Source organism: Rhinopithecus roxellana, chromosome 15, assembly GCF_007565055.1.
Source record: "Rhinopithecus roxellana isolate Shanxi Qingling chromosome 15, ASM756505v1, whole genome shotgun sequence".
Taxonomy (NCBI): Eukaryota; Metazoa; Chordata; class Mammalia; order Primates; family Cercopithecidae; genus Rhinopithecus; species Rhinopithecus roxellana.
In genome coordinates, this window is record NC_044563.1 from 32,536,815 (window position 1) to 32,553,831 (window position 17,017).

General features: G+C 40.3%; 1 protein-coding gene across 1 annotated transcript in view; it reads left to right on the forward strand.

Annotated features, from left to right (window-relative positions):
* Window positions 1–1,139: 1,139 nt before the first annotated feature.
* Window positions 1,140–17,017, forward strand: part of PIWIL4 (piwi like RNA-mediated gene silencing 4) — a 49,617-nt gene continuing 33,739 nt past the window's right edge. The window contains exons 1-5 of the mRNA XM_010360569.1: window positions 1,140–1,437; window positions 2,575–2,653; window positions 6,479–6,610; window positions 8,756–8,970; window positions 15,252–15,373. Coding sequence (XP_010358871.1) covers window positions 1,351–1,437; window positions 2,575–2,653; window positions 6,479–6,610; window positions 8,756–8,970; window positions 15,252–15,373 — 635 coding nt within the window. The 5' untranslated portion in view covers window positions 1,140–1,350. The remainder of the gene's footprint in view (window positions 1,438–2,574; window positions 2,654–6,478; window positions 6,611–8,755; window positions 8,971–15,251; window positions 15,374–17,017) is intronic.

The window sequence follows — 17,017 nt, forward strand, 5'->3', positions numbered from 1 at the left end:
TGTCTACACTAATAATTACCAAGTATGAAACATGACAAGAAGAGATAGTTCACAATAGTAATAAGAACTATGAAATTTTCAAAAGTTAACTCAGTACATGAGACTTTTATGAAAAAAATTAAGCTCTATTAAAAGATACAAAGGACTTTAATAAATGGAGAAATCTAACATTGTAAAAATGTAAGTTCTTCCTAAATTGATTTATATATTGGATACAATGCTATTGAAATTTAAGCAAGATATTTAAAGAAACTTGAGGAACTTATTTTAAAATGTATATGGAAGAATAAAGTTTGTGAATAAATAAATCAGTTGGAAAAAATGATCAAAGAGCAAAGACTTATCCCACCAGATTCTATGAATAATACAAAGAAATAATGATACATAGTGTTAAAGTCTTGGTGCAGTAATGGAAGGCACAGACTAGATCTATTTATACATGGGAATCTGTCATTTGCTGGAGGTGGCTTCACAAACTATTAGAGAAAGTATGTGCTATTTAACAGATGATGTCAAGGAAGAATGGCTCACTATATGGAGATAAAGTTGGACTTCTATCTCACTCACATTGTATACTTACATATGTGTGAGTGTAAATTCCTGAAGGATAGAAGATACTTGCTGTGAACAGTAAACTTACTAAGTTAATAAAAAGAAAATATGATAGAAAGTCCTTGTCCTTGTAAACTTAGGACAGGTGGAATTTTCTTTTAAAAAGATCCCAAAAGCACAAATTTTAAAATGGCTGAATTTGGCAACATCGAAATTTAGGATTTTGGTTAAAGCATTTCATAGTAAAAATTAACAAGTGATAGATTGGAAGTAGATATTTGCATATTTGCAATTTTTTAAAAAAAGTTTTCTTCCAAATCACAAAGATGGGACACTCACTCTATTGTAAAAATGGGCAACGAATGCGACAGGCAATTTGCAGACTGGATAACTCTAAAAGTATCACATGTATGAAGAGGTACTTACCCTCTCATTGGTGAGCAGAAAATACAAACTGAAAAAAAAAATTATTGTTTGGTGCCACCCAATACACATATGATTGGCAAAAATGGAAAAGGGGGATAATGCCAAATTTTGGGGCAGGGTGGAGGTAATGGGAAGAAAAAAGAAGTCCCGCACAGGCCCACGTGCTCGCGCCAATCCCCACGCCCCAGCGTGCCTTCTCCACCCACGCACGAGCCTCGGACGCATTTCCAGCCCCTGCGTAGGTTGAGGATGCTGGACATCCACCGCCTCCAGGTAGTTTCGCCGTCACAGCCTCGCCATCTGTAGCCAAAGCAAAACATACCCTAACTGAGACATTGCAGCTCTTGTGGCCACTGTGGGCTCACAGGGAACATGAGTGGAAGGGCCCGAGTGAAAGCCAGAGGCATCGCCCGCAGCCCCAGTGCCACAGAAGTGGGGCGCACCCAAGCCTCGCCATTGGTGCGTAGAATGCTTATTGCGCATGGTTTCATTTTCTCCTACCTCTCTCTCTAGCCGGAACTATACCTTCCTCTACTTGTATCTCCTCCTCTCTGTTACGAAGTAGTGTATTACCTTTTCTCTCAAGTTTGAGTCTTTCCAAGGTTCCTTTTAACAGTTTTTTCCTTCTAGGGATCTTGTCTGAGTAAGATATTAATGTAGGTATATTAGCCAGTAAAGAGGACTGAAGATTGGGGACAAATATGTCATTCTCTTTTTCTTTCTGAGTTTTAATTTCATGATTTCGTTTTAAATTGCCTGGTAAAAAATGATGTGCTTTCATAACATTACACGGCGTATAATCTAATGCAGTTTTTCTGACTAATTAGTATATAAAAATAAATACTGTCACACATGTGGTTTAGATTAAACTACTGTTCTTGAGCAACCACTATAGAGAAAGCTCCTTGCTGGATTTAAGCAACTAGATTGACCTGCCAATAAGCAACTTTGGAGTGATGTTATTAATACTACTACATATTCTTAGCATTTGAAGCAAGTATTCAAATGAGTAGTTTGTGGTCCTTATGCCTTTATTCTCATGAAGCGGTTTTCTCTGGACTTTGTTCATTTTTTAGCAGGCCAAGATACAGTAACTTCTTGAACAAAGAGAAGTAGTTACTATGAAAAGAGAACATACTAATTGTTCTGTTGGTCTTTTTTGTGAACCTATTTTGGCCCAGTTTATTCAGGCAGAGTCATGATCTGAGCTGGTGACCCGGGGCCTCTGTTCATTTTATGTCCATGGGTCATGGAAGCATGAGGTCCATGTGCATCTGTGCCGCATGTCCTCTGGTGAGCTCCCTGGGCACAAGAATCTCATCTCTGCTTCCCTACACCTCCACCTATATATATCTGGCGACAGTTGGTACTAAAACTAAAGTTTGATGAGTGAGGAAAACTACAGTATGTCTTTATCCTCTTTTCTGGAATAGGCACTCTCTTCTCATCTCTCAAGGGTTTTACCTGTTAACATTTTCTTTGCCTAGTTCATGGTAATCTGAAGACCTGACACTGTTCTTAGGATAATCTTTTGATTTGTGACTTACCACTGTAAATCTGAACAACCCCCCCCCCCTTTTTTTTTTGCCATTTTAGCCTACATCTGTTGATCTTAGTAACAATGAAGCATCCTCTAGCAATGGCTTCTTGGGAACAAGCAGGATTTCAACGAATGGTGAGTGCAACTCAGTCTGTTCATTTAGTCCCATTCTACCCGAATGGAGCAAGAGGAGCCCTGCCAAGCCTTACAGCAGTAGGTCCACCTCTTGCACATCCCGATTTCCTTTCCTTGAAGGATACCCTTTGTCATGTGCCTTTGGGACTCTAACACAGAAGCACATGCTGAATTTCCTGACACCATTTGGTAGATGGGACTCCACAGATATTAGGAAGCCAGTTTCTGTTTCTTTCTATTCACTGAAGAATTTTGAAAAAATACTTTAAAAATCTTTATGGTGTTATATAGGAATACCATTTGATCCAGCAACCCCACTGCTGGATTTCTACCCAAAGGAAAATAAATCATTATATTCAAAATTTATCTGCACTTGTATGTTTATTGCAGCACTATTCATAATAGCAAAGACATAAAATCAACTTAAGCATTAGATAAAGAAAATGTGGTTTACATATATAAGAGAATACTACTCAGCCATAAAAAGAATGAAAGCATGTCTTGCAGCAACATGGGTGGTTTTTTTTTTTTTTGAGTTGGAGTTTCACTCTTGTTGCCCAGGCTGGAGTGCAATGGTGCAATCTCGGCTCACTGCACCCTCCACCTCCTGGGTTCAAGTGATTCCCCTGCCTCAGCCTCCTGAGTAGCTGGGATTACAGGCATATGCTACCATGCCTGGCTAATTTTGTATTTTTAGTAGGAACGGGGTTTCTCCATGTTGTTCAGGCTGGCCTTGAACTCCCTACCTCAGGTGATCTGCACATCTCGGCTTCCCAAAGTACTGGGATTACAGGTATAAGCCACTGCCCCTGGGCGGCGGCCATTATCTTAACTGAAATAACTCAGAAACAGAAAGTCAAATACTGCATGTTCTTACTTGTAAGTGGAAGCTTCATAATGTGTACACATTGACATAGTGTGTGGAATAATAGACATTGGAGGCTCGGAAGGTTGGGAGGGTGGGAGGGGAGTGAGAAATCACTTAATGGCTGCAGTGTACATTATTCAGATGATGGTTACACTAAAAGCCCAGACTTCACACTACGCAATATATCCATGTAACAAAACTATGCTCTTATGCCTTAAATGTATATGAATTTTTTAAAAAGCAAAAACAATCTGGATGGTATATAAATGCCAATGGCATTGCTTGGAAAGATGGTAGAAACCTGGTATGCATGTAGCCACTGCTCTCTTTCTTCCCCTCCTGTGGTAAACATCACCATTCAATGGTAGCTCTCCTCACTGCAAAGCCAGAGTTGGTCTCAGGATACTTGTCAACATGCAACGCAAAGTCACCACAATCACACATTGTGAGTTGGCATGCCCCATGTGTTAGTCTGCTAGGGCTGCCCTGACAAAGTAGTACCATCTAGGTGGCTTAATCAGCAGAAATTTATTTGCTCACAAATCTGGATGCTTAAAGTCTGAGATCAGGTAGGACAGGGCTGGTTTCTTCTGAGGACCCTCTTCTTGGTTTATACATAGCCGACTTCTCCTTGTGTTCACATGATCTTTCCTTTGCATTTCTATGTCCTAATTCCTCCTCTTATGACATCAGTCATACTGGATTAGGAACCACCATAATGACCTCACTTTAACGTAATCACCTATTTAAAGACCCTGTCTCCAAATATGGTCACATTCTGAGGCACCGGGGCTTAAGGCCCATGACCCTGAATAAAACCAGTTAGCCAGGCCGGGCGTGGTGGCTCAGGCCTGTAATCCCAGCACTTTGAGAGGCCAAGGCCAAGGCGGGTGGATCACCTGAGGTCAGAAGTTCAAGACCAGCCTGGCTAACAAGGTGAAACCCTGTTTCTACTTTTCTACTAAAAATACAAAAAATTTGCTGGGTGTGGTGGCACACACCTGTAATCCCAGCTGCTTAAGAGGTTGAGGGAGGAGAATCGCTTGAAACTGGGAGGTGGAGGTTGCAGTGAGCCGAGATCGCACTGTTGCACTCCAGCTTGGGCAACAAGAGCGAAATTCCAATTCCATCTCAAAAAAAAAGAAAAGGGGGAAAAAAAAAACCAGTTAGCCATCTCTCTTGTTCTGACCACAGTGTTTTTTTATTTTCCCAAGCAACTGATTTCTAATAAATATGGAAGCTCTAAGCGTTAGGTTCTCCCAGGCTCTGAGGGTCTAGTCCCCCCACCCATCTCATGTCTGACTCTGCTATTCCTCGCTGGGAATTTTCCAGTCCTGTGTATGTACCCCTGTGATCCAAACACACAAATGAATGTGCAGCCTGTGAACACAGCAGCCCTGCTCTGACAGGCCCAGTGCCTTCCATTATTTTCAAACATTATTCCATCCTTGCGAATGTTTTTTCACATCCGCCACACATTGTTATGAACAGTGAATGATGAAAATCCTTCATCCTTGGAGGGAAAATTGGAGTTTTCTTTATTTATTTTAAAATATATGTAACATAAAATTTACCATTTTAATTACTTTTAAATGTGCAGTCTTGGGAGATTAACTTCATTTATATTGCCGTGCAATCATCACCACCATCCAACTGTAGATCTTTTTTCACCTTGCAAAATTGAAACTCTGTACTCATTAAGTAATAACTCCCATTCCCTGCATCCTCCAGCTCCTGGTAACTGCCATACTGTAGTAGCTCGAATTTTCAGAAACCACCTAACATCTTTTGAAACCAAGAGCAATGGCTTATATGGACAATTTAGTGAGGGTAATAGAATTAAACATTAAATACGTTTTGTGATTTTCCTGGGAAACTTAGACTCCACTGAGCAGGGGTTGGACAGCATTTGAGCCGGTGGTAGTTCCATGTAGGGTGGTTTCACACAGTGACTACGTCAAAGGCAGTGGTCATGTAGAGTTCTAGAAATTCATATTACTTTGCAGTAACATTTTGTATTTTTATAAAGTTATTTTCAACATGCCAGAAAGTCAGCATCTCCCATACTAATTTAAACAGAAAATACTCATTTGGAAACAGATATTAATTTCATATTTTCTAGAAGCTATCAGTAAGTGATATGCCCTGAGGTGAAACACTGGCTTTTATTCTTATGGGGAATGACCTAGAATAAAAACTGATGGCAATGTTCCAGGCAGTTTCTCTCGTTTCGTTGGGAAATGTCAGAGATTCAGCTTCTTTCTGGGCAGAAGTTGCTGAGGACAGAAGTTAGTCGGTAACCCTTCAGGGTGTTACACAAGAGCTAAGGGCAGGAGAGCTGCCCTCCATAAATAGGTATGGAGAAGGGAATGGGGAGGGAGGGCTTTTTCTTTAGCCAAGAAGAGAAATTACAAGAGCAATAACTACAATATTACAAGAGCAAAAACTAACTCAAGATCTGCTTTTGTTTTTGTGAGACAGGGTCTTGCCCTGTCGCCCAGGCTGGAGTGTGGGCGTGACCATGGCTCACTACTACCCCCACCTTCTGGAGTTGGGTTAAGTGATCCTCCCACCTCAGCCCAGGCACATGTCACCACGCCCAGCTGATTTTTTGTGTTTTTGGTAGAGACAGGGTTTCAACACGTTGCCCAGTCTGGTCTCTAACTCCTGAGCTCAAGTGATCGACCCGCCATGACCTCCTAAAGTGCCGGGACTACAGGCATGAGTCACCACATCTGGCCAAGATCTGTTATTTTTAACAAAACATTCTGTGTTTTCTTCACAATTTTCCATTTTTAGGCTGAAGACTTCTGTATAGTTGTGAATGGTTTCAGCAATACGGGCAAGCTGTATCCAAAACCACAAGTTTGGATTGCAATGCATTTTTGACATAGTAGTTGTAAACAGTATCACTAGAATGAAATATGAGCTGTTACCATATTCTCTTCGTGTTTTAGATAAATATGGGATATCTTCTGGTGATGCTGGAAGTACCTCCGTGGAAAGAGGTGTGAAAAACAAACAGGACTTTATGGATTTGAGTATCTGTACCAGAGAAAAATTGGCACATGTGAGAGATTGTAAAACAGGTACCCAGTTTTATGTTACTTACTTTTTTAATGTTACCAAATCTTGCTTAAGGAATTCCAAATTCTAGGTCTAAAATAAATAAGTTTGTAAGTTTGCTTAACAGATATTTACTGAACATCTTCTATGTCCAAGGCGCTGTTAGGTGCTTTAGTTTTTCTAGCCTTAATTTTCTCTTTTATTAATAGAAATAATATCTTCCCCAAAATGACATCTCACTTTTGGAAAAGATTTTCTTCATATACTGGGGTTGGAGTTAAAAAGATGTTTCTTTTCTTTCCCAACATGGGAAGTAATAACCTTTCTGGACTTCAGCTGTAAAAAGAAAGACAACCTATTTGGGGGATTCTTTACCCAGATTCCAGGCTCACCCATAAAATTCATGCAAATTGTCAGTATAAGTATTTTCTGGAAAGTAGGTCTGTTGTTTTCATTAGATTCTCAAAAGGCTTTGTGGCCCCCTCACGAAAGTTAAAACTCACTGATGTGGATCAGTGTTTTCCAAACTTTTTAAACCAAAATAAGAAATACATTATTATCCAGCATACACACACTGTCTCCACACAAGTGAAGCAAAAGTTTCATGAAACAGTGCATCTCTTCCATTCTGTTTTATTCCGGTCTTTTCATTAAACATGCGATTCACCTCACCTGATTTCATAACTACAGCGCTAATGGGACCCAGCTGCCGTTTGAAAACTATCATGTGTAGACGATCTTGAAGGGTCTTTCCAGCTCTGACAGTCTAGGTTGACTACTCGTTATATGAGCAGCTAAAATATGTTGCTTTGCCATTTCCTCAGGATCTGGGAGAACAAAAGAGATCTGTTATTTAACTAAAATAGCACAGAGGTTTCTTGCTCCTACCAGATGTATACCCCAGGTCAAAGCTGAGGAAATACTGAAGGACAGCTGATACCTTGTATTCCTCACCACCTTGGGGTCTCTGGGTTGCTTTCCTCCATGAGAAAAGCAAAATAGCGCCTATTCTATATCATTCTTTTCTTTTCTTTCTTTTTCGAGGGCATCTCACTCGGTTGCCCAGGCTGGAGTGTAATGGTGCGATCTTGGTTCACTGCAGCCTCTGCCTTCCAGGTTCAAGCGATTCTTGTGCTTCCACCTCCCGAGTAGCTGGAATTACAGGCGTGGACCACCATGCCCAGTTAATTTTTGTATTTTTTGTAGAGACAGGGTCTTGCCAGGTTGGCCAGGCTGGTCTCGAACTCCTGGCCTCAAACTATCCACCTGCCTCAGCCTCCCAAAGTGCTGGGATTAGAGGTGTGAGCCACCATGCCCAGCCCCTATATCATTCTTTTCTGTAAGATCAAAACTGGATGATTCTCTGTAAGGGGAAGTGAGAAGAACCTTTTTCGTGCCCTCCTGGATTCTGCCCTGTGGGGAACTTACACCATCCTGAGCTAACTGACTATGTCGTGGCCATCTCTGATTTTGTCCTATAGACTTTTAAGATGTGAATAAAAATGTCTGTAGGGGGCTGGAAGTCCCAGAAGCACACATGGCCTCCATGTGTCTGCGGAAAACAGAAGCCCAGAAGCCCTGTCTGTTTTCACGTCGGAAAAATGACAGTTCCTTCCTCTGTCCCCAGCCTTCCCCTTAATCTCTGAGGGTCTTCTCTGAGATTGTTTGGTCTAACCACTGGTAGAACTTTTTCAGAATTTTCAGAAATATGATTAACTTTTGATTATTTGGATTTCCCAGAGGTTGGGGGTTGTATATTCATAGTAAGAACCAGACTGTTTCTTTATAATATGAGAGCAGTATGATTTCAGAGCAGCATCTGAAAAAATTACTTGAGCTGATTTGAATTGCAGAAAATGAGAGCAGGAAGGCAAGCTCTGAAAGGCGTCCTGGAATGGTTGAGTTCAGATGCTTCTCGTCTCACAAGGACAGGAATGTCAGTGTCAGCTCTTATGTTCTTATGAAGCCCGCTTCATGCATGATCCCATTTTAGCTCCCAAAGGTGTTATTAGGCTGCAAATTTTAGGGTTTATCCTGTGTCACTGTGCAAAAATCCTTGCTTTACAGCAACTACTATGCATATGCAAATACATTTTTAAATGAAGTGATTAATATTAACATGATGTGATTTCCTGATTAAAAAATTATTTTTTATTTGTCGTCTTCAGGTTCCAGTGGAATACCTGTGAAACTGGTTACAAACCTCTTTAACTTAGATTTTCCTCAAGACTGGCAGTTATACCAGTACCATGTGACATATGTTCCAGATTTAGCATCTAGAAGGCTGAGAATTGCTTTACTTTATAGTCATAGTGAACTTTCCAACAAAGCAAAAGCATTCGACGGTACCATCCTTTTTCTGTCACAAAAGCTAGAAGAAAAGGTATAGTATGATTAGTTTTTTCACTGTATATGTGGATGTGTGTTTATTATATGTGTATATACACACACATACACACATATATATGTACACACATATGCAAGGAGATTCCAAAAGGTTTGTGGAAAAATAGAATTAAAAGGTAAAAATTTTAAAAACTACCTTTATTTCTTACCAAGAGTTTTACTAAGGTCAAGACACTTTTGTAAGCAATGATATCAGCCATTTAGTCCATCCCTAAATAACTAAGCGTCCTGGGAATTTAACCATGTCAATGCAGTGTATTTTTTACCTTATTAACTGAAGAAAAATGGGTGCCCTTTACAGATTTTTTAAGATTATAAAACAAAAAGTCAGAAGGAGCCAAATCAGCAGTAAAGTGGATGCCCAATGATTTCCCATTGGAAATTTTGCAAACTTGCCCTTGTTTGTTAAGAAGAATGAGCAGAAGCATTGTTGTCGTACTCTCCAGGGAAGCTTTCCTGGCCATTTTTCTGCTCAAGCTTTGGCAAAATTTCTCAAAACACTTTCATAATAAGTGGATGTTACCATTCTTTGGCTCTCCAGAAAGTCAACAAGCAGAATGTCTTGAGCATCTCAAGAAACTATTGTCATGACCTTTGCTCTTGATGAGCTGGCTTTTGCTTTGACTGGACCACTTCCACCTCTCAGTATAGCGATTGCTCTGATTGTGCTTGGTCTTCAGGATTGTACTGGTAAAGCCAGGTTTCATCTCCTCTTACACATTTTTGAAGAAATGCTTCAGGATCTTGATACCATTTATATAAAATTTTTATTGACAGCTCTGCTCTTATCTGCAGCTGATCTGAATACAATGAATTTGGCAACCATAGAATGGAAAGTTTGCTCAACTTTAATTTTTTAGTCAGAATTGTATAAGCTAAACAAATTGACATGTCTGTGGTGTTGGCTGTTGTTTCTACTGTTAATCTTTGGTCTTCTCAGTTACAGCATGAACGAGATTAATTTTTTCTCCTTGCAAATTTGTGTAGGTAGTCTGCAGCAGGCTTCATTTTCAACATTGTCTCATCCCTCCTTAAGATGAGTTATCCATTTGTAAACTGCTGATGTCTTTGTGGCATTGTTCCCATAAACTTTTCATTATACATCCGTGATTTTGCCATTCTTCTACCCAAGTATCACCAAAAATTTGATGTCTGTTCTGCCTTCACTCTTAGCAGGATTCATATTGCTCTGATAGGGGCTCTCTTCAAATTGATGTCTTAATTTTAGTGCCTCACACTGGATCCTGTTAGTATGAGTTTGTTTTGGTGCAGAAATTTAGTACAAGTTAGTATGAGTTTATTTTGCTGCAAAATTTTTGAAATCCATGCATAGTTTTTTTCATAATACATATTTCCATGAACTTTTTGAAATCCCCTTATATATACTTACGTATTTAAGAGATTAGTTGATTTTCATGACAATTGGAATGAGTGATTCACTCCTTTCCTCTTTCCTGTTCCCCTGCCTGAGAGCTTAAAAAAAGACTTCCTAATTAAGACTTCACTAGTAATTGATTTCTTAATTACAAAGCTGGTCTGGTATTTAAAAAATAAGAGCTGTAAGTGTTCTTGAAATAGGCATCTTAAAAAAAAATTCCCAAAGTGGGTAAGACTAAGAAACACCATTTGGCCTGTGGCTTCAGAACTTTAAATTATTTCTACCTTTTTTTGCTCCTGCACCCTTGTGCCTATATGTCCAAATAACTTTACATCAATTTTTGATTCTAGAATTGCCATTTATTTAACGACTTGCTCTATCATATGAAATATGAGTTATGTCAATTGTTAAAGTTTTTTTTAATGCAACCATTGGAAATAGCTATTGTGTATTTCAGATTCCTTTATCCACTTTTTTACACATTTAACATCTCCAGTCCTAAAATATAGTATGTATGTTTTCGTCATATGTTTTGTTCTAAAACAATGTTACAATTAGTACAAGAAAGAAAGAACCAATTTCTCTATGAAAAATTAAAACAGAGCATTGGATTAACATTTTATGCTTCTATCCCTTAGAAATCTTACTCCCTTAGTTCAACTGTTTGCAGAGTTCAGTACCAATACCTTAGATTTAAATTTTTAGACTCCAGGTAAATCTTTGTGAATTTTCTCAAGAAATATGTTTCTGAGCACTCTTGGGCCTTTTGCCTTTTATGAGACCCTGAGATTTATAGGAGCTGCTTGAATGATTGTTGCATTGGATATGGAATGTTAAAATTATACCATATGGTTAAATTTAATGGCTTAGAAAATCTAGATCTATAAATTAAGAAACATTTTTATTCACCATAATTTTTTATCGATCCTTCAATTCTTTGTCCTATGACCAGATGTTGATAGCATGCTAATATGGCTTCTCATACTTAAATGATATATTTCAAGTCTGTTGTTATCATTAAAAATGATCTTGTTCTTGTAGATACATTTCTAGCACTAGTTTAGAAATTTAGATATGTTAAAATTATTAAATGCTACGCTTGAAGTGTTCAGCTTACTTCCGTTGTACCTAAACAGAATGGAGAACTTATACTCTACAAATGCTAAGAATATGTTACTACTACTCATTTCTCATTCAAAATGAGCATGTAGTATGTGTCAAACACCTTTCTGTTGCTAGGGACGGAGCCTAATAAGGAGGCAAGTGAGAAAATAGACCGTAAAAACATAGTGTGATAAATCAGGCCTATTTATTTCATTTCCCGGGTATAGGGGATACTAGGTTTAAACAGAATAGTGTTGTCTTATTCCTTGTAAACATATGACCTGTCATCCAGTTACAGTGCAAAAGAAAGTGTCCTAATGGAGATACTGCTGCTTTCACCTTTTTATTCTGATCTTGGTATTGACTGAGGCTTAATTCTGCATCCCCATCTATCCCCTACACATGTCCTAGGATGCTTATTTAAGTTGAAATATCTCGGCCACTAGTTGACGCATTGCACTCCTAGGAGTTCCAGAAGTCCTGTTCAGCTGCCTCCTAACCTTCCACTGTCCAGGCCCCGTATGTGCATCTGCAGCCAGACTGGTGTTGCTATTCGTGTTCGCATCTATTTGCCACTCTCATATACTTAATGAAGAGCCTACTCTGAACCTGGCAGGGTGTTGCGACCATGGAGCAAACAAAGATAAATAAAACAGAGTACTTGTTCTCCAAAATTTCAATTTAGAAACAAAATTATTTACAAATAAATACTATGTAAGGTAGAATGAAATAAGTATCATAATAGTATTTTTATTATGCTAACATTTATTGAGCACTTACTAAGTGTTAAGTACTGTCCTTCTTTGTTCTCCAGATTATCCCCAACATCTCTTTCTTGAGCAGATCTTTGTGTCCCACAAGTAGCTGCTACCACCACTGCTGCTACCAATTACACCTACCAGATTACTCTGCCAGCCTCTCTTTTTTTTTTATTTTTTTATTTTTTGAGGTGGAGTTTTGCTCTTGTCACCCAGACTGGAGTGCAATGGCATGATCTTGGCTCACTGCAACCACCGCCTCCCTGGGTTCAAGCAATTCTCCTGCCTCAACCTCCTAAGTAGCTGGGATTATAGGCACCTGCCACCATGCCCGGCTAATTTTTGTATTTTTAGTAGAGACGGGGTTCCTCCACGTTGACTAGGCTGGTGTCAAACTCCTGACCTCAGGTGATCCCCCCACCCCAGCCTCCCAAAGTGCTGGGATTACAGGCGTGAGCCACCACGCCCGGCCTGCCAGGCTCTTTATAGCATGATCTCATTTCACCCTTGGGGCCTAGTAAGGCTAAATATCTTGCCCAAGATTATCATAGAGAGCTTGATGAAAGGCAAGCTTATTTCTAGCAGGACACTTCAATGAGAGTGATAGTTCCTTGTTTAGGATTTTGATCAGTGAGGTGGACAATGGGAGATATGAGATTCCTAGGCAGAAGAGGCAATGATAAGAAGTGAGGGCCATATTTTAGAAACTCTTGCTCATTCAGGTTTAGCCAGGAAGGTGTGGAGGTTGTGATTTCAAAGCTAGAGAGAACTTTAAATGTCCTGCCAAAGAACAGAGACTCTTCCATGGATCATGAAGACTTTGAGAGAGTGTTTCCATGGCAGCTGTGTTAAATTACAGTTAATCTGATCACATCCTATTGAATGGTTTACAGAAGGAGGTGTGAAGATTAATAAAGTGCCACTGAAATAGTATGGGCAGCGTGTCAAAAGGGCTTGAACAGAGATACAAAGTGCTGCTATTTTAATTCCCGAGTGCCTGTGCAATGGATGGAAATAAAATCAACGCATTATCTCATTTAATCGTCACAACCCTGTGCCTTTAATTAGACTCAGTACCACTTTAGAGATGGGGAAAGGTGTTCCACATCACACCAGCTATAAGAGGCAGAGGACCAGAGTCTACCCAATTCCATATCATGTGCTCTTAAGCACTGTGGTAAATAATGGTATTGGAACAGCTGAGATAGATCAGAGACATTCCTAGTGTAGGTACAGTAAGACTTGTCAACTGATTAGATGGTGAATTGAGGAGAAGTGAAAGTTTACTCTGAGGTTAGCAGCCTGGGGACTGGAGGGTCTGAGGTCCAATAAGAGATGTAGGAAGTGAAGGAGGAGTGGGTGTTTGGTGGGAGAGGTACAAGGGGGGCTGAAGAGTTTGATCTTAGGTGGTTGTTGAAAATGCAGTTCCTGAGACCATCTGCTGCCACCTCCCCTCAACCACTCATCCCGACATCCTTAGTTGTCTTAATACTTTGTCCCAAAGCCCCTGCAGCAGTTTGAGAGCTGGGCATCCCTTCTGTCTGCCAGATTTTTCCCGATGTTGATGAGCTCTTTCTATAGCTGTCCATCTCTGATTTCTGTACAGTTTTATCTGAAGTAAGAAATTATCTCGATGAAATCTTACATCTGGCCGGGCACGGTGGCTCAAGCCTGTAATCCCAGCACTTTGGGAGGCCGAGATGGGCGGATCACAAGGTCAGGAGATCGAGACCATCCTGGCTAACATGGTGAAACCCCGTCTCTACTAAAAGTACAAAAAACTAGCCGGGCGAGGTGGCGGGCGCCTGTAGTCCCAGCTACTCGGGAGGCTGAGGCAGGAGAATGGCGTAAACCCGGGAGGTGGAGCTTGCAGTGAGCTGAGATCCGGCCACTGCACTCCAGCCTGGGCGACAGAGCTAGACTCCGTCTCAAAAAAAAAAAAAAAAAAAAGAAATCTTACATCCCTGTGAAAAGATCAGTTTCTCTTTGTTTACATGCAATGACTAGTTCCTGCCCTATATTCTTGATGCAACCTAAAAGTGGTTAAATCCATACTGTAACTGTAGAAAGTTGAGGCAGAATACATAAATGCTTGCTGATTAGCTGACTTTATCTAATTCCTTATCCCTTTGAAAAATCCATGATCATTGATCGATATTTATTGATTGAATCATATATTCCTTTATTTCAAGAACCTATTCTGAGTCCTTTCTGGTTCAAGAAGCTTTAAATTTAGTGGGAGCTGTTATAGAATCATATTCATGCATTCATTATATTGCTAGAATATATATTGTTCCAGGCTATAAGGACTCTAGGATTTCTCTAGACCTTTCAGCAATTTATAAAATCAGATTTCTGATCTGCTCTAATTTCCACCACTTATTCCTCTTTCCCCATGTTTACTTTCCATCTCATTTATCGTCTCTCCTTTCTTTCCTTCTCTCTTGTTCTCTGCTCTTCTGCATTATAAACAGACTTTGGGAGGCTGTCCTCTGGAATCCATGAACTTGGGATGGGCAGGACAGTTCACTAGTGGGCTTCTGAGTATCAGTGAATACCCTGAAAATGGGTACAATTATGTACACTGTTTTGGTGTGTGTGTATATATATGTGTGTGTGTGTGTGTGTGTGTGTGTGTGTAAAATTTTATTGGGAAATATCTGTAACTTTTATCAGACTCTCGAAGTAATTTGTGACCCATCTCCCTCCCGCTCCCTAGAAAGACCAAGAACTACTGCTCTGGAACTCTCTTTGGACCAAATTTTGAACCATGAGTCTGGCTTTAATTCTCCTTTAAGAAGTTAGGGAGTAGAGGGATGTGTTGTTTTAAGGACTGGCAAGATACAGAGAAAAAAAGCCCTCTGAACATAATGTGATGATTAGATTATTACTCATATACTAACACCTGCGGTTTTGTTTTTGTTAATGCATATTACATTGTGATGGCTTTATCATATCTGCATTCTGCACACTTGGGGCTAATTTCTAGGGTGCATATTAAGTACCTCTTCTTCCCAGGTCACAGAATTGTCAAGTGAAACTCAAAGAGGCGAGACTATAAAGATGACTATCACCCTGAAGAGGGAGCTGCCATCAAGTTCTCCCGTGTGCATCCAGGTCTTCAATATCATCTTCAGAAAGTAAGACACTGGAAACGTGACTTTAATTTGGGCTAATGATACCTTTCAGCATAAAGCCTGGGTATTAAAATAATTGACCATTTTGTAGGCAGTGTGCCAGCAGCGATGCCACCGTTAGGACAATTTCTCACGTACTTTCTCGTACATGAGCAATAATGTGCAACGGAGACCATTACAACCACTCAGTGGCACGAACTGTTAATATCCAGTATTATCCTAAGTTGAGACAAATAATATGGGGATTATTGCTGTCTCACTGGTAGCAGGGATGGTACCTTTTTCCTTTTCTTCTTTTTCTGTGTCTCTTCCCAGACTTAGAAGTTCATTTAGCAAACTTAGTAAGTTTGACTTAATAAACTGAAGATTTTGTTTTTCTCCTAGCTGATTAATTTAGGAAAGAAGATCACTGTCTGCTTTCTACCCTGGCTCCACCCTCAGCCCACTTCTTTCCCCCGCATCTACATGGTTGTAACTCAGCTTTTCAGTGTTCTGCAGACTGGTCTAAGGATCACATACTCCTATGTCTTCTTAGGGGTGGAGTGGAGCTCCATAAAAGGCATATTCCCTGGACCCTCACTGAATCTAGTTAGTAAACAGAAGTTCACAGACAGGCCTGAAAATTCACATTTTTAGGATACACTGAAGCTTGAGAACCACTGTTTTACATGCTGCTGCTGTGGATCATTACGATGATTTGTTAGAAACCTTACAGGCAAGTCCTTTGTTCAATGGTGGCCTCTGGAAGGAATGAAGATGGGGAAGTCTGGGGATTTCCTGAGTTGTAAGGGCACATCAGTGAACTTCCCCCACCCACGTGTCCTGATTTCTAATTCTAGTCAGATGTCTTGTCCATCACCTTTTGGTCATATTTGAGCCTCAGCTTACTGTATATCAGCTCTTCAGAAGACAGTCTTGCATATTGACATTTGGAAGATGCTTTTCAGTGAGAAAGTTCTTTCACTTGTCTTTTATCTTACTTTACCCTCACTAGAGCACCCTGAGGCAAGTACTATTAAAATCCTTATTTTTAAGAGAAGGAGGCTTAGGCTCAGTGACATTTGGCAGCCAGAATCACAATTGGAACCCTTGTTTCCTGACTTGAAACCCCCATGTAGGTCAAATTCCTAAGGTGACCAGGATTACTTCCTGAAGACACAGCCTTGGTCATTTGGCAGCACCTGGGGAGCCTGAGCAGCCTCATTAGAAATAAGATCCTCGGCCAGGCCTGGTGGCTCACACCTGTAATCCTAGCACTTTGGGAGGCCGAGGCGGGTAGATCACCTGAGGTCGGGAGTTCGAGACCAGCCTGACCAACACATAGAAACCTCGTTTCTACTAAAAATACAAAATTAACCGGGTGTGGTGGCACTTGCCTGTAATCCCAGCTCCTTGGGAGGCTGAGGCAGGAGAATTGCTTAACGTGGAGGCGGAGGTTGCAGTGAACTGAGATTGCACCATTGCACTCCAGCCTGGGCAACAAGAGTGAAACTCCATTTCAAAAAAAAAGAGAAATAAGGTCCTCATTCCCAAATAGAGAAGAGGTCAAAAAGGCCTGAAGGCATGGCTTATCTCACCCCATCTAAGCTAACCAAAATGTTACTACTGCAGCCTTAATGGCTAATTGGCCACATATTTGTCATTGCA